Genomic DNA, 24,392 nt, shown 5'->3' with positions numbered 1-24,392 from the left:
AAGAGCGTTCACTTATCTCACTGTAATACAAAAGCAGTTTTCACACAACACTACCTCAAAATACAAAGGTTCAGGACTCTGCTCTGCTCTACTCGACTGACTCATAGTTAGAGGTTTTTCATGTCGTTTCTGCACATTCTGCCTTCTTTCTGAAGATGTGCTGTGGCCTCTGCATCTGAAACCGGACTAAAAATAAGGTACGTGATCAATATTTTGCAATTTCAAGTTTTCAAAACGTGTATTTGTGCACATGCATGCAAAGCACTCGTGTTCGCTAATCAGCAACAAGAGAGAGTTTTAGTGAAGTTAGATTTACTAAGCTATTCTAGGGTTTTGTCTTAAGGGAGACACAAGTGGAAGAAGAGAAAAAAATGTTGTAAGTACCAGAGTAAATATCTTATATGGCTGACTGGGTGTCTTTTCTACAGAATTATTCTTTCTTTTTGTATCCATTTGTTTATTAGTTAAAAGACAGAAGAGGTGACTACAGAATGGTGATGTAGGTGCCCTAACAAACCTATAGCCACATTGTTTAGCTGGGATAAGGCATAAGAAGCAGGAAATTGTCACAAAGCATTTCCACTGCATAGAAAGAAATGGAACCAAAATGCCAAAGCAGATTTTCTATGCCTGTAACACACTTAATGTTTTTGCCAAACCTTAATTTCTGTTTTATCAACTGTACAGCTGAAAGTTTCAATTATGTTCTTAATCCAGATCAAAAACATTATTACCAGATTACAAACACCACTCGTGTTTAAATAGATCCTTGAAAACAAGCCTCTGACAATTGTACCGCTTATAAAACCAGGACCATGTTACTAGTGTTCTATCTCACATTATCAGTGGATATCTCAAATAGCTTTTTGTTCTCAAAAGTTTCAATGAACTCACATTTCAGCAATTAAATGCTGGACTGCTTTACTGCTATGCTGATCTTTCCTGGTACTTTTCAGCAGTATTTTGAAGTAGAAAAGAACACAACAGCTTCCAGAACTACCCATTACCCTCAGATTTGTCTAGGTTTGTCTTGACACTCAAAAGCTATCCATCCACTTCTCTGCTTCTAGGAGAAAGGAATCCTTGATTTCTTTGGACCAGAAGAGAAAGACATCTAATCCTTCAGAAAGCCATGCAGTATAGACACATGCACAAGCATACACACACACACAAGCAGAACAGCTTTTCTAAAATTGACAGTTATCTTAATTTTCTGAGATTACAAGAGTACCGCTAAACTCCAGTGCTTCACTTTACCTCGTTCACACCAAATACCGCAGACCATTCAAGCTACAGCGTGATCTGCCCCATGCACCACATGGGCACCACATCATCACTGCTGACGTGACAGGTCTACAGAGAATCTCAGCTTTTTTTCCCCCCACTACAGAAAGGTTTTCAACTGAAGAGACTTGAAAGCCAGCTGCCAAAAATCAGATTTTCTTGAGTGGTCTCAATAGCCACCACACAGCATGGGAATAGCCACAGTGAGGGAAGGGCGCAAGAGCAACAGAAGAGGAAAATGTATTTTTGCAAGCACTTTGCAAAAGCATAAACCGAAGTAGCACGTAAAATGCTGACATAAAACAGTCATCAACTGACATAATATCCAGATAGGCAGGCCAAGTGCCAAGTATCTGCTGTATGTAGCCATGGCCTTCAATAAAGATAGGACTGTGGCTACTGCGCAAATACTGCCACAGATTTGCTGCTTTAACCATTGAAGATGTGAAATTCAAAACCTTTTTCTTCCAGGAGTTAAATGAGATCTTAATTCTTTGCATACAGTATCTCCATTCACGTCCAAATATTTAAGATTGCAGCAGACATCTGAAAAGTCCTCAAATATGGTCCTTTTGGACAAACATGAAAAAGCACAGCAGTTGCTGATGACAAAAAAAAAGTCTGAGAGGCCATTTGAAACCAAAGGACTTTCTCCCACTACATTTTTTCTTCCTGTGTGCAATTATTGTGTTTTATAACAATGCATGGGCACACAGTTCTCTGGAGACCACAGACCTTGGAATATGTGGTATAAACATTCTTCTGTTTATGGAGTGCATGGTCAGTGGAAAGCCAGGTGGAAAAGGGAATGACCAAAAATGAAGCATACGTTGAATTCAAAATTCACTTGTATTGATGTATTTCATAAGAAAAAATGCTATGGACTGGGTACAAGTTTGATTTCAAAGGAAAATTGTCACTTTCTAGAACTATCCTGCCTTGAGGTACAGTGAAATTGGCTAGTGAAACCTCATTTAAAATACTTTGTGCCAGCTTTGTTTTTAAATATCCAAAATAACTGCCAGATTTAAAGTCTAAAGAGCCTACTGGATGAAAAGAAAAAGATGGTTCCTCTTATTTCCCCAATGCCATAAAACACAAAGAGTGATTTATAAAAGCAACTGATTTGGCTACAGAATGTTAAAGCCAACCTCCCTCCCTCAACCCAGCCAAATCCAGAACAGGCAGTTGTCAGATACAAGGGACAGGAGATCCCCAAAGCGGAGGATTCAAGACAAATCAAATGCATCTTTATATAAACTGAATGGAAGGAGTTTCTGAATGCACAGACATGCCTATGGTAAAGAAATTCTCATTTCAAGCTCTACTGTTCATATATTTGCAATGACTAAATACAGACAAAAAAGGGGTCTTAGTAAACACATTAATTTTAACCTGTCCCTCATTCCCAAATGAAAGGAAAGCCAGGAAGGCCAATTTCTCTCCTCCTTCCACATCCTGTTACTATATAGCAAAAAACAAAGCAACAACAACAAAAAAACACCCACAATAACACTATTTCTATTCCCCTACTGTCCTCATTTCAGAAGTTACTTTACATATGTAACTTGCTTTCTAGATAGATGCATGTAAAGAACATATTACAGGCAGAAAATTGCCAAGTAAGAGACTAAGTACACAGTGGTAGCACAAGAAACATATGATTTGGAGGTGTCCAGTTGGCTTGACTTCTGTCTTAAGTTTCTACACTGTTCATTCGCTATTCTCATTGTTTATTCTCCATTTGTCTCAAATTCATTTCAAACTCACTATTTTCATACAGCACAGAGTGCTTGGTTTTAGAGCCATTAATAAACATACCTGTGAACTACTTCTTTGCTCAGCTTGTCTTCCCCCTCTAGAAAACGTCTGCGTTTTTTCTATCCAAGGTTTCTTTTGAGTTGCCTGGGAATTGACATTAGTCCAACCCGTGCCAGCTGAAAGAGACAGAAGTGACCTCTATGAAAATGGGATAGTATGACAGAAAGCATCTCAATAAGCACACAGGCCAAAGCCAGGGACACATTTTAACAGAAAATCTTCTGGAAACACTAAATCTCATCTGCAAAAGCCTTCTTCTGTAGCTCTATTTCCAGCAGAATCGCCTTTGTGAAAATTGAGATTACAGACACAGAAATTGACAAAATTGATCACTAACAGGCAATCAGATAGATGAAGCTGAAGCTTCATATTTTTACCAACTTTCAGTCCAATCACAAACAGCCACTAGCATTTTCCACTACCACTAGACTGTTTATTCATGTTACAGTACTTCTCTAGAACTTCTAGAGAAGTATTTAATTGCTTTTCAAATAGAAAAATGAGAGTTCAAGATCTGAGCTGTACAGAAGAGTGTAATTACTACTCATATATGAACATAATCATAGTCCAACAGAGTAAGAAAGCATCAGAATAAAATATAACTAGTACAGAAATACAACTTTGAATGCTTCTATTAGGTGTTTTCTGCTTGTTCTCCATTAAAAAAAAATGTAAACAAATCATTAGCAGCAACTGCTTATCCACCCATTCAGCAAGGAAATCCAAGAAGGGGTGGAAGAAGGGTGTCAAGCAAAAAAAGCAGTAAAGAGATCATCTAAAGTATCTGGTCAGAATAGCATTCTTGAATTAGACAGAAACTATACTTAGCAAAAATGACCCAGCAAAACATGATACAGCCTGTGAACTAAAAAATAAATAAATAAAAAATAAAAAATATATATATATTTACCTGTATTTATTGCTGGTTCTACAACCTGAAAAGGAAAAACAAATGTTTTAATAGTTTTTATTATGGGAGCAGGATACAACCAGAGCTAAACTATTCACTTGAGGCTACGCACATTCATTGTACAAGAATCTGGATTTCTTGAAGTCACTGCTGCCGCCTGGTTATTGCCATGCTTTGGACTGCAATAACCACTGTCACTGTCTATGTCTGCTTCACTGGCACCTTGCTCACTGGAGGACTCTGCAGCAGGGTGAGAAGCTCTTCTGCGCCTGCCTTTTGATTTCCAGAGCATTGTAGATGCACTCTCAGATAGTGACTTATTAGCTATATCTGAAGGAAAGTCTGCAAGACAGAATAAAAATACAATTACTTTTATCAAAGTAATTGATAAACATTGAAAAAAAAGATAAACAACGAAAAAACTATATATCTAAAAAATGAGATGCAAAAAAGCCAAAGTCTTTCTATATGACAGCAATTTACCTTAAGTAAAATGAATTTTAATGATAGTACTGAATTGAAGGTCTAGTTTTCCAACTATTAATAATAATTCGCATAAAGTTTCTTACACTGGCTAATCTAGTTACTTCACACCCCTTCAGGGGCGCCATATCGCTGCAAAATTATAACCGGAAATATTAAATAGGTCTATGCAAGCACTAGCACTTTCTTCATGACCTTTGGATCAGCAAAGACCCACCTTAGCAGCTGTCTTAAACAGGTTTACCTTGTTCCATGAAACATGGTGACAGACAGATATGGTTCTATACACTCAGCACGCACGGAAAGTACAAAGGAGGTTACCTGTTTGCTGTGATGCATCAACCAACAAGACAATCTTCGATCTGTTCTCAGGACCCGATGAACTAGTCTCCTTTTGGGTTGCTACATTTTTCACGGGAGGCCGTTTATTTTTTATGTGCGTCTGTAATTGTTGTTGCTGTTTAAAAGATTAGCCATATACACACATATGACATACAACTGGGCTCCAGAGTTGTAATCAAACTAAACAATTATTAGAAATTCTGACACTGTGTACAGAAGTGACATATTTAAAGACAAGAGATTAGTATAAGTAATACGTAAGTAGTATAACAATCCTGTATATTGGGTTTATTAACCTTCACCCCTTTTGCTGCATGAACTGTATTATACTTTTTGTTATGATGTGGAAGTAAGGCGAAAAAGTAAAGTGCAGGTGTATTTTGTTCTGAGGAACTAATTCTAAACTCAAAACTAATTACAGGAGAGGTACTGGACGGCAGGAAAGTTTCCCTTATTGCACCAATAAAGTTTTGTAAGCTCACCAACCACGTTAAACACAAAAGTACCGGATAAGTAAACAAAGAATATCATCCTGATTAACATATTTGCTGCCCACTTTTCCACCCATTGATATTACTGCCATACATATTCTTGCTCAAATGAGATCCATGCTTCCCAAGTGATGGAATATTCTATACTCTAAAAGTTCTATTTATTCTATCAAAGGGCAAGCAGCAGCACACTTACTTTTTGAACGACTGGTCCCCTGTTACTGCTCCGGCTTCGCTGACTTGACAGTGGAAATACCTGGCCTGGTGGGTTAGGACGCTCAGTGCATTCTGTAGTAACTGTATTTACAGCACTGCCTGTTTGAAATGGTGCAGAATAGGGTGTAGGGAAAGGATGATAGAAACCCATGACCTGAGCACATGGTGCTGGCATCAGCTGGTAATATGTATATTCTGTAGAAACAGGTGGTTGTGCAGATATTATAGGATAAGCAAGGTATGGTCCTGTAGGATTCGGGTTGGGTTGCTGCCATCTGATGTCATTATTATATAATGGAAACTGTCTGGAAAAAGTCAGAAGGAAAAAAAGGCTGCTGAGAAAGTTTTCCCCTCAAAGAACTCAGACCATCATCATGATTCACTCTCATTAAGATATATAATGTGTTAAAACATATATAAAATAATGTGTATGTATTTATTTCACGGACTCTTAGCTTTTAATAGTAAAATGGAGTTGTTGCAGCTTGTTAGAGTTGACAATCAAACAATCTGAAAACATATAAAAGCTTAAACTACATTCAAGCGTAAGGAAAGTTTTGCTCAAATTTAGTACCTAAGTTTAAAAGTTCAAAATTTAACTTATAAATATATCCATCTGCTTTAGACCTGCTTATTTCATTGTTTCAGCAAGTCAGAAAGCACACAGAGTAGCCTATAGAGTTATACGGTATAAGCTGATAGACAGATGGAACAGTGACTTTCACCAGCTAATTCAGGCCCAAACATTTGAATAGAGGGTTAGTGACTTCTTCTCAGTTTACTAATAATTTCTACAAAAATACAGGCCTTAAGCAGCACACAAACACAGGAATCTACAAACTTACTACTCAAACTAGGTGTAGGGACTTCTTCCCATAGTTTCACTGGCAATGGAACATACTACAAAAAGAACTGCCTGGGAAGTGTGAACCTAATTTTTTAAACCTCAAGAGACCAGGAAACTCTCTGCATAGAAAGTGTGAAGGCCCAAATATTAGAGAAAAGAAAAATGAAAGATGCATGATAACTTTGAAGATTCACAGCATGCAGTCCTAAAGAATTATTTTTCTTTTTACCAGTTCCAGTGCAGCAGCATTTTGAAGTGCTGTTCTATGCAAACATTAAGTTTATCAATATCAACTAATGCATGTAAGAGATCACACAAGGTGATCACCATGAAAGCTGAGCATTCAGATTAAAACAGATCTGGGCCAGAACAGAGTTTCTGAACTCAGTGCATTATATCTAATAACACGCAGAAAGCTGGTTAGCTAGACCTGGACTGTCCACTACCAGGGTGCCAGCTGCATACTGTTTGACCACGGCAGGAGGAAAGCAGGACACCTGGGGCCTTGTTTCTGACTCAAACACAGATCTCGACTGGCCTAGAAGGTGCAAGAGCACAAAAGTGACCAGATGAGGATCTGTAGCAAAGGCAAGGAACAGGGAATATGAGTAGAGCAAAGTAAAGAAAAGAACATAAAGATTGGGGAGGAAGGGTGGTTAAGATAGAACGGGACACAAACTTCATTTGCACCTGTGAAAGGTGAGAAAATTAAACAGAGCAATCAAAATGAATATATAGCTGTCTTTTTTACTTATCTGAAATCAGGCTAAAGTTCAACCCACTTAAAAAAAAAAAAAAATGTGTGATAAAGACCAAAACCCACATATTACCTATTGGATTGGTTTTCCTGTACAAAGGGATAGCAAGTGATCAGGTAACTGGGAATAGGAGTTGGTTCCACACCATTAACTCCTCCACTGTCGTTAGGAAGCGCCATTGGGATCATTAGTGCTTCTGGACCCTTCTTCTGAGGAATAAATGGTTCTACTTCAGCTGACAGCTTGACATTCTTAAGAAAAAGAAGAAAAAAAGTTTAATTAAATACAGAGAAGCATAAGTTACTTGAGAAAAATTTAAAGACTCATAAAGATGTATGGCAACTAGCACGGGTAACAGGCAGAAAATGACAAGACTGCAGGATTTCTTCAGTGAACTGAAGGTGGGGAACAGCTTGCAAGTCCTTCTCCATCTTTCCAAATCAGAGGCTGCAATACAGATGACCAACATCCAACATTTAGCAATTGTATTACCCTTTACATTTACAAAGTGCTATGCAAAAAAAAAAAAAAAAAAGAAAAAGAAAAAACCCACCCAATTAAGAGACTGAAGTTCAGATGTTGCAGAGCAGATGTGAGCACAGAAAGCAATGGGATTAGCACTGTAGGTGGAGCACAGTTGTGTGGGTTTTTGTAACTCAAGCCAGCATATGGAAGATGTAGTAACGCCTGCTCTATGCTACAGAATTCTCCATGTTCCTAGACAATTACAAAAGGTTTCAGCCACGATGGGTTTACGCTAAAATAGATGGTGCATCGCAGAAGAAAAACCCACACACACTCCATCTGCACATTTTAACATATTTCAAAGTGTTAAGAATATGATTAAATTCTGCCATGAAGGAATTAAAATGACTCAGAAATAAGTTTTAAATACTGCTTTCAAAGAAAATGATTCTCCTTCTCAGTCATTTAAAAAGGTATCCACAACAGTTGACAGCTCTTTTACACACATTTCTAGTCTTGTATAGACTAGGTGGATCTTATATGTAAACAATTTAACAATTATTCTATTCTGCTTACTGAAGAAGCCCTTGTTGCAGAGAAAACTGCAGATCCAAGACACCCTTATATTTTATATTTCCTTTTAAATTGCATTTAGCTCAAAAGCATCTTTTTGTAAAAAGACTACGACTTCATATACTTATCTCACATTCACCTCCACATGGAGGTATCAGTTTCTAAAGGGACCCTCGCTAAAGCAGGCAAGAGCTTTAAATTCTATCTGTCCAAGAAGCAATTCCAAAAGGCACCGCCTAATGTGGACAAGGACGTGCTCTGTTTTACAGACAAGAAAACATAAAGGTTGGGCCTGCAGAGGACAGTCTTATCTGCTGCGACCCACGTGAGTAGACGCAGTTAAACAAGCAGAGCTCAGGAGTGCAGGGACAGGCGGCCACGTCCACCACGTGGTGGTCACCCCATGTCCTTGCCCAGTGTCAAGCCCACAATCCACCTTGAGACATTTCAGCTTTACTGCCAATACCTGAATCTGTAGGCTTATTCAAAAAGATTTTTTTTTTTGAAAAATAACATTTAAAATCCAGTGAGCAGAAGACAGAATCAAGCAAGGTGAAAATGAACTGGTAGCTTGCAATCACATAGCATTTTAGAAAGAAGAGAGAAAAGACATAATTGAGACTGGAAAAGCTCCCTACATTTCACAGAAGGTAAATACCAATAACTCACTTCGGGAAAAGGGAGTAGCTACCAGTAACAGATGCCATATACTTTTATAATAAAGAAATTCTCTCTATATATGTGTATATGTAACACGTTATTGTAATATTATACTTTTTCTGTTTCAAAAATTTTGGGTGGTGAATCCTTTAAACTATATATACACCACATGATAGCCACCACTCTAATTACAGAGATGGTCATGCTATAAAAGCTGCTTTAATGACTAAACTGCAACCAAACTTTTCCTACAAAAAAGTCTTAATTTTACCCTTCCACTATCAAATTTGCTGATTTTATAACTCCTTCATGAGATTAAAAGCAGGATTAGCTCAAATCTCACCATTAGTTATTCCCTGCAAACAACAATTCACTACCTGCTTCAAAAATCTACCAGATAATTTTCTGTTTACATATCATTCAATTATTCAAATACTGTCCCATTTTGCTCAAATAAACTTTATAAAGGCAGGAGGAAGCTTCCCAGGTGAGACTTTCATTGAGTAACAGAGCACTGTCTGCAGGGTATCTGCAAGTGTTAACTTGAGATCAGGGCTTACATCCGTAACAATTCTGATGACAGGACATTCTGCAAACTACAGTAACTGAGCCCAAAGCTTGTTTATAATTGAATTACTTAATTCCCTGTAAGGGCACATAATTGGAGGTGGGGGGAACGTATTGAAAAGATATTTCTGCAGAGGCTGCTCTACCTTCAGACTTGTTGAAGCACAAAGGGAAAGCAGAAATGCCCCTTCCACCAAAATGTCCCTGATTTGATAAGCTTAATAAGATCATCACATAAATAAAATTGTAACATGAGATGAAACTTTATTAGCAAGCAAAAGGGGAAAATAAATCATCTGTAAAAGGAGGCTAAAAGCAGAAATGGAATAACAGGAACAAAGGCAACGAAGTACTTTCATCTAGTGACAGCATAGGCACTGTCCCCCACTCTTCCTTCCCCCCAGAAAAACGTGGTTAGCAATGACTGTTCTAAAGGGAAAAAAAAACATCAAACAACAAAACAGAAAAGCATATGTCAAACTTTACCCAGGTATAAGCACCAACATAGAGGTATCACTACATGCTGTTCAACAAGGTCTGCCTACGCTACAGCAAAGCAATCATCTCCACACCAATTAAATGCATATATTGATCATTACATACTAGGCAAAAACTCCTTTCGGGGTAACTCTTTCAGTTCCTGGAGCTACAAGCAGACAAAAAGCTTGGATGCAGTTACAGCAGTAACATAAACCAAATCCCTGCCCCAATGCAGAAGCTCTTTCACGCATTTGGCTACCTCATGACCCATTTACTCATTTGCAAAATTTCAGGGCATTCTCTTCCATGTACAGCACCATGGTGATAAAAACTTAAAAACAAATAAACAAAATGGCTAAGGGTTTAAGTACAACGATCATGTAATAAGTCACGGGAACGGTGACGTTCAGATCCCTCTCTGAAAGAGATTTTTTTTTCTCCTCCCAATAATACTCCTAGACGTTCAGTCAAAATTATTTGTGCCAGAATAGATTCAGTTGTGGATGGCCTATAAAGCTGTGGAGTACAAACCCTGCAGCCACACGGTGCAGTGAAACAAACAAACCAAAAAAACAGTATTTTAAGTACTGAAACTTCCAAACAGTTATTCCTATTTTGCAGGTTAGTATTTCCCAGCAACACATAACTGAATTTTAGCCAAGGTATTAATTATAAACTGTTTGGGTGCTGGCTGAAAAAAAAAAAACTGTCAAAACATCTTATTTGCTATTCATGTTGGACAAGAGGCCCTGTTTTCAAGCACTTCCCAGTTTTGCTGCTCCTTCTTTCACCATTATTATTCTTGGTGATTGATGTGAAAATATGAAAGCCATTCCTTAAGAGCAAGTCACTTGGAGAATTCTCATTACAATTACTTTTTGTAATTTTCTACTATATGTATCACCATTCCTTAATAGGGAAGAGTTAATAATAATTAATAGAGCTAATAACAGAGAAGAGCCTTTCAGATGGACTAATTTAAAAAATAAGAGACATAACTGATGAAATGAGGGGCTGTATGACTGCTATAAGCTAGGCTGCTAGGAATTCTTTGCTTTTTTCACCTCTTCAAGTGAAAACAACCTCTATCTCTTAAGGTATCAGTAGTATTTCTTATTGATTTTGTGTGTTACGATTACAGAACATTTGATGACTCTGACAGGAGCATTTTCAAGACCATGTTTTATCCAATCTGCTTTTATAAATTTAAAAATAGCAACTTATATAAAGTACTTGGATAGACAAGTACAGTTTCTCTAATTCTTCCAGTATATGCAAGACTGCCTTTTTTTTTAAAAAAAAAAAAAAAAGGAAGAAAAAAACGTTAACAAAGTTGAAAAATTTAGCAAAGCAGGATTTGAATTATTCTATTTGAGACATCTTTAATTGTTTCTTTCCTGTTGACCTGTCTCTTATACAGGTAATGATTAACTCTTCCTATGACAGCAATTGGCTGATCTACAGTGGGTTGTACAGAACATGATGATTAAATATTTAGGCTAGCTAGAGTGGTATGATAAAGATACAGCAAATCCTAGAGCCATTAACATATAGGGGTATATCAAGTAGGTATTTTTGCCTACTAAGTTTTGCAAGTGCCTATTCTTTAAAGAGACAGAACTATTTTAGAAATGGTTTTATCCACATACCATAAACATTGTTTTCTTGTACAATTTTGTCCATATCTATGTCAAAAGTCTTTTTTTAAACATCCAGGCTACAAATACTATTGTCTAGTATTTAACAAAATACTATTGTTTAATACTAAATAGTATTGTTAGATACTATTAGTATCTAATAAAATACTATTGTTTAAATTTAGATTTTTTTCTTCCTGCGGGCACTATGCATATGCTAACTCACCAGAAAAATAAATGAAGATTTTGAGGAATTAAAAAAAAAAGTAAACCTTAAGAAATGTCTCAAAGCTATTTGATTAGCATGACAAAAGCAATCCGCAGCATAATTGACATTCCTCATCTTCACTTTGAGGTAGAAAGCAAAAGGACAGCCTAAGTGTATAAAACAACAAAACAAACACACACACTTCAAAAATACTGCTCCAGGTTTCTTAAAGAGACCGGTAAATTACTACAAAACTTCCTTTTTACATGGACTACAACTTTGGAAGAGGAGACTCCAGTTTATTAAACCTAAAGAAAAGGGAAAAAATATTTAGTCAGATCAGAGTGTTGAACAATCCAAAACAAACAGAATTAACTCTCCAAATAGATTATCCCGATGTTTCAATGCATTTCACAGTTGGGTAGTGGTTTCATTTGACAGATGAAGGAAACAAAAGCAGGGCTACGTAATTTGCCTGAAGTTTTCTCTGTGGAATATTGGGGGTTGTGGCTTTCTTGGCTCGGAGGAAGGACTGAGGAAGATAAACTGGGCGGGGGGGACACATTTTAGGTCTCCTGGTTCCTAATACATCTCCAGAACAAAAATTATATTCCCTTTCAAAGTGTGAGAAGAGAAAGTGAAACAAAAGAAAAAGATAAATAGTAAATAAAGGTGGTGCCAATTTCTCAGCTGAGATTCTGCAAAGCCTTCTAGTTTAAGAAGCTGACTCCTAAGCTTCCATGTTTAGACACAAAAACATGCCTCAAAAGGTTTGTTTTTAATACCATATTGGCATACTTTAGACTCAGTGGAAACACAATCAAAACAGATGAAATGAGCCCTGTTTTTAAACAGTCTTTTTTGTTGTTGTTTTGTTTCAGAAGCAATAAACACACAAATCAAAGAAACGCAAATATATCCTAAAGCAATTCCTCAGACTTCATCCACGCAGCGGAAAGAGCGCCGATGAACAGAACATGACAGAATTGATCATGCCACTGGTTTATAATTGCGCACAAAGAAAGAATTAGGGAAAGAATTAGGAAAGAAAGATCAATGACAAAATGCTAAAAAGAATTTAGAGAAAAACCTCCGACACTTATTTCTCCACAACAGAGCAGTTGTGACACTAATCCATTCTCTCATTGCTCTGACAGCGCTACCACTTATTCCACCCTGCTTCCCCTAAAAAGTCTTTTGCCATTGACACCAATACAACTAGGGTCAGACCCTAAGCTGTTAACAAAAGAGTGATGTTTCTGATCAGGCATCGTAAGGCAAACTTTGCTACTGTCATAAGCCCAAACTTAATTTTATTTTGAAGCTCATGTTTATTCAGCCTCTCCCATTACAAAGCTATGCAAATTTTTATTAAAATTGACCTTGATAACCAAAGTCCATTATGAATACAGATTTTTCAATTATAAATACAAATTTAAGAGATGAAGCAGCATCACATTTTTAATCAGTTGCTTATTAATGAAAGCATACTTCTTTAAAAGGAACCAAGATTTACATATAGGTCTCTTGTCTACATCCCTAGTTTTAATTTGCAAAATGTTCTACAGTAGCTCATTACATATTTCAGTCCAACAATTGCAACTTTCAAGACAGCATATATACTGAAGGGAGTCTTTGTTTTCTGCATAAAAGCTGCTGTGGTCATCAACAGCTGCAAAGACAGAAGATGACACAAGCAGGAACAGACTGGTAAACTTTGTCCTATAGTTATGGTATTGCATATTTAATCTTAGAAAACTTTTTGTTCATTGTAGCTTAATGCCATTCAGCATTTTCCATTAAATGGGATCTCTGCAGCTTTGCTCTCTTAGGAGAGAACACTTGGATATCTATGTTACCATTCACAGGGTGAGAAAATAGACACAGATGCTGCATTTCAGAGGGCTATAATAAAATCAGCTGTTTTACTGTCTCAAAGTCTGGAAACAAGAATTCTAATCACAAACGTAAGAAAAGCATAGCTCCAATATATTGTTTTGACTTTTTAATTTTTTTTTCCAAATTTAATATTTCAGCATTACATAGACATTTTAGTAGTAAGACAGGTCACATTTCATCTATTTTAAGATAAACTTTGCAAATATGGAAATAAATGTTACTATAATTAGTCAGTTCTAAGTGGCAGATACTTCAGGAATGGTAAATATGCAGTCCAACTGGAAACACCAGCAGCAGGCCATTTGATGCAGCACACAATATAATCCTACTCTACTGAAGTTAAACATAGTCATTTCAATGTAACCCTTAAAAGAAATACCCTATGAAGTTAGTCCCTGCCACTTCTCTAAACTCCCATACATAAGTCTTTCCTCTCATAGAAGTATTGTGCTCTGAAAATAGCAAAACTAAGTATATAATTAAAGTTTTTTTTTTCTATGTACACAGAAAATAAGCAAGCAGCCAAACCTGACCCAAGTTGTTTCTTTTGAAAGTCAAAACTGTAATATTGTAGGAAAGTGGTGAAAAATAAAGATTGACATTTACAAATGTCAACTGAAAGCCTAAAAGCTATGAACATGATCCTTCTTTTCACCTTATTTAGTTTATAGCACATACATATACATAAATAAACTTCAAAATTCATGCTAGTAACATTTATAACAGTGCTTTCAAGTCTATGTACTGAAGTTATCAGCACAGGCCATACACACAAGTGGGCTTTGTGATCGCCACAAACCAGCCAGTGACAGATAAATAGATGGCCAGAAAACTTAGACACTCATATATCATATCAATGATAATTAAATGCAGTAGAAAATACATTCTGTATTAAGATAACACAAGTCTCTCAAAGCTCCAATTATTCTCTATTGTAAAGATTCTAGAGAAAGTAACATGCAAGATGTAGAACTGAGGCATTAACTGACATTCTTGGCTTCTTTTGCATTTAAAGGTTTTGCCTTGAGTAAGAAACACTGAAGAAACTTGCATTGGGTAAAGTGTGAAAGACACTGCCATCAAGATCTACTTAGATTGCAAACATCCTATGTCTGCTGAGTAGCAAAGGCAAGCAGAATAAACAGCATTAGTATTCCCATCTTTGAGCAATATAATACCAGATATAGGTCATTGATCAGACCACTGATTTTGCAACTTCAACTAATTTCCCAACTACACTAATGGAACCAGATGGCTCAATCCTAGGGATAAACAAACATAATACTTAGAGAACTGAGACGCTGTACCTTCCAGAGGGGAAGCTCTTTCTCTTTAGTCCACTACCACAACCAGCCTAAATTGGAAGAAAAAAAAAATGCTAGATGTCATATGATGAGTTTCATCTTCGCAGGAAAAATAACTAACAGTTAACTACACTGACACTCAGATACTTTTTAATGTAAATAGTCCTGACATACAGGAGTAACCTTCTGTGCCCATCACAGAAATCACAATAGAGCCTATCATACAGTAATGAGTTCAGAACAACTGTAACCCATTCTCCTCCATATCAGCTGCCAGAAGATCACTATGCATATTTTATCAGGAAAATTTAGTTAACAAACCTAAAAGGCAACCTACAAGTGACATCTTTTTGTCATTTTGGTGTTCGAGGGAGTTCTTGCTGCACAACACCTCATATAGATTTACTAAGATAATAACAGAATTTTCTGTTCAAATACATATCTATCAAAAGCATTCACAACCTCCCCTTGAAATACTATGCTTTTACATAGCACAATATTCCTTCTCATTCATATTCTAATTTCACAGCAATTATTCCTATCAATGGACTGTGTGGCTAAGTGAGTAATCTGGGGAAAAGGGGAGAAGATAAGTAGTGTTCTCACATGTATTGCATGACATCTGATAAATGAATATTAAAGTGTGCAGACATGTGCAGAAAGGAGCCTGGATCAAAGAAAAAAATAAAAAAAGAAGATAGCAGCTAAAACTGATGCAATCGTACCAAACATTTACACTGATAAAGTAGACTGCATTCAATTCTAATTGCACAAAAAGTTCCAACCCAATACATTTGGGGTTCATCTAATCAAGATGCTACTGTATAATGAGAAGACAAAAGCAACTAGAGAGTTGAATCACATTAGGAACTTATCAGCTATTAATTATTTGTCTAGAAGCCTTCCTAGCATACCAGGAACCAAGAGGACTAGATATGCTGCTAACACCATAAACAAGATGGTTCCTGCTTCACAGAGCTTAACTGCAGCCCTGAGTCAAAATATTAAAATTAGTTAAGATAATCACGCCAGCAGCTTCAAGATTTTACAGTGAATAACAAAAGGCTTCTTGGCTTTGCAGGAGCCATTTCCAACAAGTGAAAAGGGAACGCTTTGACAGGGGCATGTGTGTAAACCTCTGGCCATGTGGAGCTCAGGCAACAAAGAATATAAATATTTCACAAGTCTGGCTATTTCACAGGATAGGCTATAGGGGAATCAAAGGAAAACAAGGAATTAAAACAAAAAGCACAGACTAATTAACTAGACTGAAGTAATTTTTACAGTGCAAGATCAGTTTCTCTACATGAAGGCATATAAGAAATCAGGTAGAAGGGGGAAAAAAGGCAATAAGAATATCTATTTAAAAATATTATTTGTCAAATTAGAAAGTCTAGCAGATACGTGGTAATATGGCGCAGTGTTTACTAACTTCCTTAAAGCACACGTACAAAGCAAAAAGCGAGATGTTTACAGGAGCACTTTGCTCCTCAGCATATGTTTTGCTACAGGGGCTCACGTCACTTCACCGACTGACCCTAGTCCTGCCAGACCTGCTGCAGATGCTGCAGGTGGGAGCTTCTGGGAAGAAACACCTGAATTCAGCACTCAAATACGCAGCACACAGATTCTGAGCACAGCCTTCTGCGGGCCAGCAGGCCACGACGGGCAGGCAGGTTGCTGGGGGTGGGGGTCACCACTTCCAGCGGCACCTTCCAGGGCCGGCCCTGCCGGGCAGGGATTTCGTTGCGCAACGGCACCTAAGAGCTCCCTAAGTCTTAAGCTTCTTACGGCCCGAAGGGTCTGGGGCAACGCAAGGGGATTTCGGCGCCGCGCTGCGCTGCCCGCGGGGGCCGCCGCTCCCTCCCTCCCTCCCGGCCCGGGTCGCGCGGACGCCGGGGGGCTCCGGGCCTCCCCAGCGCGCAGGGGCGACCGAGGGGCAGGAGCCGGCGCAAGGGCCGGGGCCTCGGGCCGCCCCGCCGGCCGCGCCCTGCACCCCCCCCGCGCCGCCGCCTCAGGGCCCGGGCTGACAGCGGCGGCGCCCGCCCCCCTCACCTTGTCCGCTTTGTCCATGGCTCCGGCGGCGCGGGGCGGCGGCTCTAATAAGGGCGGCGGAGGCTGCGCGCCGCCTCCCCCTCCATGGCGCCGGCGCTGGCGGCGCTCGCGCTCCCGCACACGCCCAGCGCCGCGCTGGCCCCGCGCGCAGCCTCCGCCGGCACCGAGCGCGGCTGCGCCACGGCGGGCGGGGCCGCGCGGCATCAGCTGCGACGGAGGCCGGGCGGGCCCACGGCGCGCGGGGCGGGGGGGCCGCCGTGTCGCGCAGGGGCGCCCGGGCTGGCCCCAACGTGGTGGAGCGGCTGGCGGCCCCCGCTGCCACCTGCACGGGGCTCCGCAGCGCGCCGGGAGGGCCGCCCGGGCGGCAGGTGGCGGCCTGGGAACGACCCGGAGCTTGGGGTGAAATGCCCCGGTTCAGTTAAAGGCCAAAAGGTCCAAACGTTGCACTGAGCTCTCGAGTTGGGCCCAGGGCTTGGGGGATCCCACCTGTGGCAGAGGGGAGGCCCCACGTGTGATTCTGTGATTCACCGTGCTGTGATTCTGTGTCCCCACCCAGGCCTCGGCCCTCGTCTGTCCCCACGGGGGGAAGAGTGACCATCAGTGGTGTCATCAGGGCCCGTGTGGCCTGTTCTGCACCCAGCCCCGTTGCGCACCCAGACGCCATCGTCCTGCCCGTGCAATGACAACACAGCTACTACCCCAGGGGAGCAGCACCGCCGGGCCCTTTTGTGCAATGACAACACAGCTGCTACCCCGGGGGAGCAGCCGACGGCGTTCGGCCTGGCCTTCACACAGCGCCCCTGCTCTGCTGCCCCCAGCCCACTCGTGTTTCCTTACAGGCCCCGTGAGCAGCCGCCAGCCCCCGGGACGCGCTCAGCCGCCGAGCGTGGCGAGCAGCAGCTTGCGCTCTGCGAGCTGGTGCCACATGGCGACACACCTGCACCCGCGTCCCCTGTGTCACCGTCCCACGTGTCGTTTAGCGAGGATGGCTGGCGTTTAGTCTAGCAAAAACTAGAGCATCACGTATCTGCAGCCCTGTTGCTTGTGTTTGTATCAGCACTGCTAGGCCCCATCAAGAAAACTAGTGAGTAGTAATAGAATAAATACCTATGTGAAAGTAAAACACAAAGCGCACCCTGGGACAGGATCTTGAGTACCTCTGAGCAGAACATACTAATTAAAGAACCAGGCTTCCGCCGTTCTTGTGAGAGGCAAGTGGCCTTGTTTAAGAGAACAATAAGCAAAGCCTATAGCTTACTTGACATAAACTACCAAAAATGTCTTTACAGAGCTATTTTGCTGTAGCTTCCTAGAATTTAACCTTTATTTTATAATTCTTTAATCTTTACAGAATTATGTTCATTATGCTATTGAACAATTTATTCTAGTGTATAAGCATTTTGTATCTTGATTTAATCCACATAAGGCCTGTATCTGTGTTTTCCTAGAGGAGCTCTTCATCAGTAAAACTTCATGTATAACATACGGTATTTTGAAGATGGGTATTACACTACACAGTAAGATCTCGTTTTGCTGACAGATGATCTGAATGCAGAAGTTGAGCGGGCTGTCACTGCCTTCTGTGCTTTTCCACATCAGCAGGAAAATCAGCAGGATCGCTATGTAAGTTTAATTTTGGCCTAGAAGTCTGCGGGATCACCTTTATGGCTTCAGTTTTCTTAGGGTTGCAGCCAAGGAAATCATAGGCCTTACCAATCATACGGAAAAGTGAAAAAGGTGAAACTGCAATGCCAATGAAATGTAACTACAGGATTTCTGTTGACTTCATCGAGGCCAGTGTTTTAGCACAGATTAAGAGAACGGAAGGGCCTTGGTTGACATAAAAACTGCCTCTTAAAGTGGAGGAGCCACCGAACTTTGCACCCTTCATACCTGCTTCCCTGTCCCCACACCTTTCTTGATGAGACTAGTAGAATTTCATTTTGACGAGCGGTCACGCCATCCTGGGTTTATGATGTTGGCACAGTAATGGTCTTCAGCAGAACTAACACAGTGTTCATAACTACAGGAAGCCATTTTAAGGTTATTGTAATAGCTTAATTGAGGTTATGATGTTACAGTCCCAGGGGATTTCATACAATGACATTTGTTCTTTCAACACAAGAAGTCATGAAAGTAAAACCAGGGAGTATGCTGGTTATATTAAAAACTTTCAGTTGATGCAATTAAATCAAATTTCATCATCCACTGATGAACTTGTGGGATGCAAATCTATAGATAAATAATTATGCAACATTTAAATAAGGCAGCTGACCTAGATCGCCATGAATCAATGTATCTCTACTAAGCGAAATGTATTTTAATCCCAATAATTTAATGTTTTACTTATTTGTGCTTAATTAGGTTAACTTACGTAAAATCCAGTCACTTTTCATCTCCTAAGTAATGTGGGAGAACTTGCCTGACTGGACTGAAAACACAGTGGAAAAAAAAACAAAACACTGAAACAACGGGTACAATTGTCTTCTTGTATTAGCAGGCCAGAATTTCAGTGTGGAATGCAGCTTAATTTGTCCAAATTGGTGCTGACCATGGAATATATAGTATGACATTTTCTTAAGATAGTTGCTGTATTTCTTTTTAAATAATGACTCATTATGGCAAGGCTGTTCATTATAAAATCCTTCTTTTGTTCCCAAGATACATACCAACATAAAGGTCACACTTGAAAGGGCTGTTATGCATACTTAAACAACAATAACAAGAACTTCTAAGATCTAAATTGGACAGTGACTAAATAGACACCAGACCTACATAAATCTTTACAATATACATAACACAGAAAGTAATGCTGGGTGACCTCAGTGGCCCCATGGGTGAAGAGAACTCAAATCTCCCATAAAATTTAACTCTGTATTATCACCAAAAAGGAAAACATGGCAAAGTAGTCAAAACCAGTTATGTCAGATCCTTTCTGTCTCCATAGCTCCTACAACTATGCCATGATATCTGATGACATCATCGTCTTTTTTATTGAGTGTTGTGTAAGTGAACTCAACAGTGTTACCAACCTTATTGTTCACAGTTTGTGAATAATAAAAGCTACTTTTTTCTTTTTTCTTTTTTTTTATTGCCACATGAAGAGAAATAACTGACATAGTTTGGAAGCACAAGTGGTGCTTGAAGCAACTGGGAGCCGATTGCAATTTTCCTAAAAGGTTGTTCAGTTTATTGCTACATAAAATAGTAGTGGAGGCATCCTTCCTGAAGACCATGGAGAACACCGACCACATGGAGAAGGGTCATGTTCAGAAGAGAACATGGGTCAGCAAAATTAAAAAATGGGAGTCTAAACTATCTCAGCGGTGTGGAAAGGCACTTCCCAATGACTCTGAATTCCAAATTAATGATAGAATTACAGGTAAGTCTGCCGCATATATGTGGCTACTCACACTCCTTCAAAATGCAGGCTCTATTTACATCCAGTGGGTAAAAAGCTCTACAAAACACCCAAGGATGTGTGTGCCTAACTCAGATGAAGGCAGCTCCTCATATTGAAAGTTGAACACATGTATAAACTTAATTGCACTGACATGTAAATATGAAAGCAGGGTTGCTCAGTAACACCCCCTCCACTCCAGCAGTATAAGCAGGCTCAGACTGAGCCCCACAGCAGCACAGGCAGATCAGGGGTGTGCTGCAGCAAGAAGGGCAGCAGGAATGAAGCTTACTCCAAAATGACACAGCTTTACTAGATTGGGATTAAAATTCTCGGTATAAATACTGTGTTAGGAGAGAGAGAAACAAGCAAGGAAAGCAAAGAGAAGTTTCTTTGCCAAGACATGCTATCTGATGTGGGGTGATAACGTGTAACACCCTGCACAGGCATCTAGAGGCAAACGCAACAGGGAACTTCATGCAATTCAAGTGGGAAGGTGGCACTAGGTGTAACTGGTCACAAATCTGAGGATCACGATTCTGATGGCAACTTGCAATTACTGCTAGGCAGCAGCCAGAGCAAGCACCGCACTCCCTCTGCCAGCAGCTGCAACTTGGCTTTAGGACAGATCCTGCCTGTAACTCTTGGCAAGCTTGCCAGGATGGGATTAGCCTTTACTCTTGCTATAGAAGTTATTAAGAAATTAAAATTTCACACTAAATATGCAATTATTGTCATGTCGATGCATTTTGCAATCCACCTTTCCACTAATTTAGATGCATTTAAGAAGGTGATAATCCTATCTGTCAACATCTTAATGCTTAACTGCTAATATTTAGCTGTAATGCAATATTTTGTCTAGTTCTTTAATTTAGGCAATGTCTGGGTTTCCTGCCCCCCCCTCTTTTTTTTTTTTTTTTTAAGTACTTTGAAAATAATAGAGTAGCAGTTAAACTTTCAAGTCACTGTTAACAAGTGCACATGGAAATACACTTCAAACACCTGCAGTAGCTCTGAGGAAGAAGGGTTCTGTCCAGACCAATGCCATTTTACTGTTAAGCCACACATAACAGCTCACACTCACGTAAGTTAGTTCACTTTCCCTCAAAAGTAAATCTGCAAATGCAATTTTCAAATGATTTTTTTTTTCAGCTGACAAGTTCCAAGTAATTACAGGAATCAGTGTTTTATTACCAGACTACAATCCACATACTTTAGTAATATTATTCTATGAGATGCATTCTAACAGCCTTGCAGTTTTTGTTTTGTTGAATTGATTTCTAAACCTATTTAAAATGAAGGGAGAATTAAATCCTCACTACGTCATTGTGTCATATTCAATCCATTGTACAGCATATTAAGATGAGAAAAGAACGAATATCTCCGAAGTATATTTGCTAATTAAAAACCCCCCACTAACATGCAGACACACATCCTTTCGGACTTCATTTGCATGAATGAAGTTCGTGTTCAGTTTTAATCCACAAAGTGCCAGCAACTCAAATTAAAGATGTGTGTGCACATGTGTATATATTTATATGTACGCACACACACAAAGGATTACAGCGGCCATTAAAATATTCTTTTGGAAATAGGTAACATTACTGGTACCAGCTCATGCACCAGTTTGTCTTGTACCAACAGCAGGAAAAGAAAATGTGGATAAAAACATCCCAAGAGTTGGAAAACTGTCTATGAAAGTTATTGACACTTCCAGAAACCTGAAAAATTGGAATTGAATTGAGGAATGCGGTGAGGCTGCTTAGAAGTCACTGTCTTTCTTCATCTGCTTATGGAGTTTTCCTGGCAAGGTGGAAAGGAAAATTTACCACTTCAGAGACAGATGGACCCGGCCGTGAATGGGCTATGGCAGCTACTGACAAGGTTGCAGCATTGCGCTACCGGGCTTACAAAGCTGGGTGACAAAACAGCTCCTCCACATTTCCTCATAGACAACTCTCATCTTCCAGGTTAAGAACTATGAGAACACCACAAAGCAGGAGAATCCCTTAGGGATTATACAAATCTCCATTATGTGCCCAGAGCTCAGATGCTAAGGCACTATATGCATGAGTAGGAAACAAACTATGCCAAAAATGCACACTAACTTGTTAGAGGTACTCATGCATTTTCTGTGTAGAAATACACATTAGTCCCACTGTTTTTCAAACTAATAGTGCTTCACTGTTGGACTAGCCTTACTACAATTAATCTTTTGTGACTAAAAGCTAGGAAAAGCGGACTAACTAGGGCAAGATTTACTTTGCTTATTTATTCTGATTTGTTTCTCGAGAAATCCCAATGTCCCTCCCCAAGAAACATACCTGGGATGGGAAAGGCTACCTCAGTTAAAACAAGCAAAGTCAGAAAGACTTGTTTTTTTAAACAACACTAAGTTTATGCTCAGTTCTTTTTTTCCTGCTTCAGAGGAGATGAGTTGTTCCTTCCCACAGCAAGGGTGGCAGGAAATGGCAGAGGAGAGAAACATGCTGAAACCAGCTGTCACAGTCTCCTGTCTCGTGGGAAGGAGAATCTTGCAAGAGATGTTATCCAAATGGGTGCCTCTGGATCTGCAGAAAAGAAGCCCAAGGCTTTCAGAGGAGGCTGCTAGGCATCTATACAACTTACTGTGCAGTATTACATATGAATTTGATTTTGCTAAGTCCAGTTTCACATCACCAGATTTTAGTGAATTTTTCTAAGTAAAAAACTATATCATACATTGTAAAGAAATGTAATAAGAACCATGTGTTTTATTGTTATCTACAGATATTTTTGAAGGAAAAAAATGTAAAAAGACCTTTGCATGTGCTTAAAAATTAATTTCAACTTGTATTCGTATTTTACTCTTATTTTAGGTGACCAGATAAATTAAAAACACCTACTGGTGTTTTTACACTTTACTGCATCAGTCAAGGAGAAATGCTCACACAGATTCAGCATCATGTTATTTACGCAACACATTAACTTAATCCTTAATTGATACAAGAAAAATAATTTCACTGACAACTACCGAGCAAAATTATTTTCTGCAACACGTAACTTTCAAATGAAAGTTCATGCCATCCCACTTAAATGTATGCTGTTAACTATTTAAATCCTGTCCTAGAACGAACATTTGGCCTACCATTCTATTTTATACATAGGTGAGACGTGTGCTACAGGAGGCTTATGTTTACTTTTTCCTTTTTCAGGCAATAACTGCTCTACACAGCTATTTTTCTTTCTACTGCAACAACTGTGCATGGCACAGCTTCTTGCACTATTTACATCATACCTTTTTACATTACCTTTAAATTGGAGTATTTGCACTTATGGAAGAAGTGAACATGCAAATTTTCTTTTACTTCTCTGAGAACCACAAGAGCATTTCTCTGTCAGAGAAATTGTCCAAACAAGCCGCCACAGGAAATACAGTTGCTGTGGCCAAAACCACACAGCTCCATTTTAAATGATGATCCCAAAATCTTGGGACACTAAAGGTAGCGTCTATTACATAACTCGAGCAGTGGCTCTGAAGGAACTCAAGTACAAGCTCAGGTTTGGGAGGGGATGGATTGCACCGTTACTGACATCACTGCACTTAGTCCCCACTCCATACACATAGTGCAGAAATTCTTCTGTTGCTTCCAAAGCCTGTTTCTATTCATACACAATTCAAGAGTCAAAAAAGACCACAATCTGGCCTAGTTAGTCAAAGAAAGACAACAATTAGGCTCCATGTTTCTACTCCCAAAGCGCTGCCTGACAACCCTGTATTCTTAAATTACCAAAATCAGGAATATTTTCCTGAGAAGTGCCACCTACCAACATGAACTAGATGGAAATGGTAAGAGCTTGGTTTCTTACACGATTCAATCAGGTAGCAAGATGGCTAGGTGTCAGGTTTTAATCTAAGTATGTGTGGTTACTACTTTAAGAAAATGACAAGCATACCAAGGTTTAGATTTAAAATCTCCATAAGTGAGGATGAAATAGTACATATTTTCTTA

The 24,392-nt window shown here is 39.4% G+C and overlaps 1 protein-coding gene across 2 annotated transcripts in view; it reads right to left on the bottom strand.

Annotated features, from left to right (window-relative positions):
• SECISBP2L (SECIS binding protein 2 like) overlaps positions 1 to 17,131 on the bottom strand; it is a 28,116-nt gene extending 10,985 nt beyond the window's left edge. Inside the window, exons 1-8 of one of the 2 annotated variants that reach the window (XM_088540309.1) lie at positions 17,001 to 17,130; positions 7,225 to 7,403; positions 5,528 to 5,852; positions 4,820 to 4,955; positions 4,128 to 4,357; positions 4,016 to 4,040; positions 3,106 to 3,221; positions 55 to 186 (exon numbers count right to left, since the gene is read on the bottom strand). In XM_088540309.1, the coding sequence (XP_088396435.1) occupies positions 55 to 186; positions 3,106 to 3,221; positions 4,016 to 4,040; positions 4,128 to 4,357; positions 4,820 to 4,955; positions 5,528 to 5,852; positions 7,225 to 7,403; positions 17,001 to 17,018 (1,161 nt within the window). In that variant the 5' untranslated portion in view covers positions 17,019 to 17,130. Of the gene's footprint in view, positions 1 to 54; positions 187 to 3,105; positions 3,222 to 4,015; positions 4,041 to 4,127; positions 4,358 to 4,819; positions 4,956 to 5,527; positions 5,853 to 7,224; positions 7,404 to 17,000 lie in introns of both variants that reach the window. The other variant, XM_088540316.1, reaches the window with a different exon arrangement.
• Positions 17,132 to 24,392: the final 7,261 nt, after the last annotated feature.

This window comes from Tinamus guttatus, unplaced genomic scaffold (genome assembly GCF_059628265.1).
Source record: "Tinamus guttatus ecotype Peru unplaced genomic scaffold, ASM5962826v1 Tinamus_guttatus_pri_ptg000004l, whole genome shotgun sequence".
Classification (NCBI taxonomy): Eukaryota; Metazoa; Chordata; class Aves; order Tinamiformes; family Tinamidae; genus Tinamus; species Tinamus guttatus.
The sequence above is the reverse complement of the archived record's forward strand: the minus strand, read 5'-3'. Positions and strand labels throughout refer to the sequence as shown.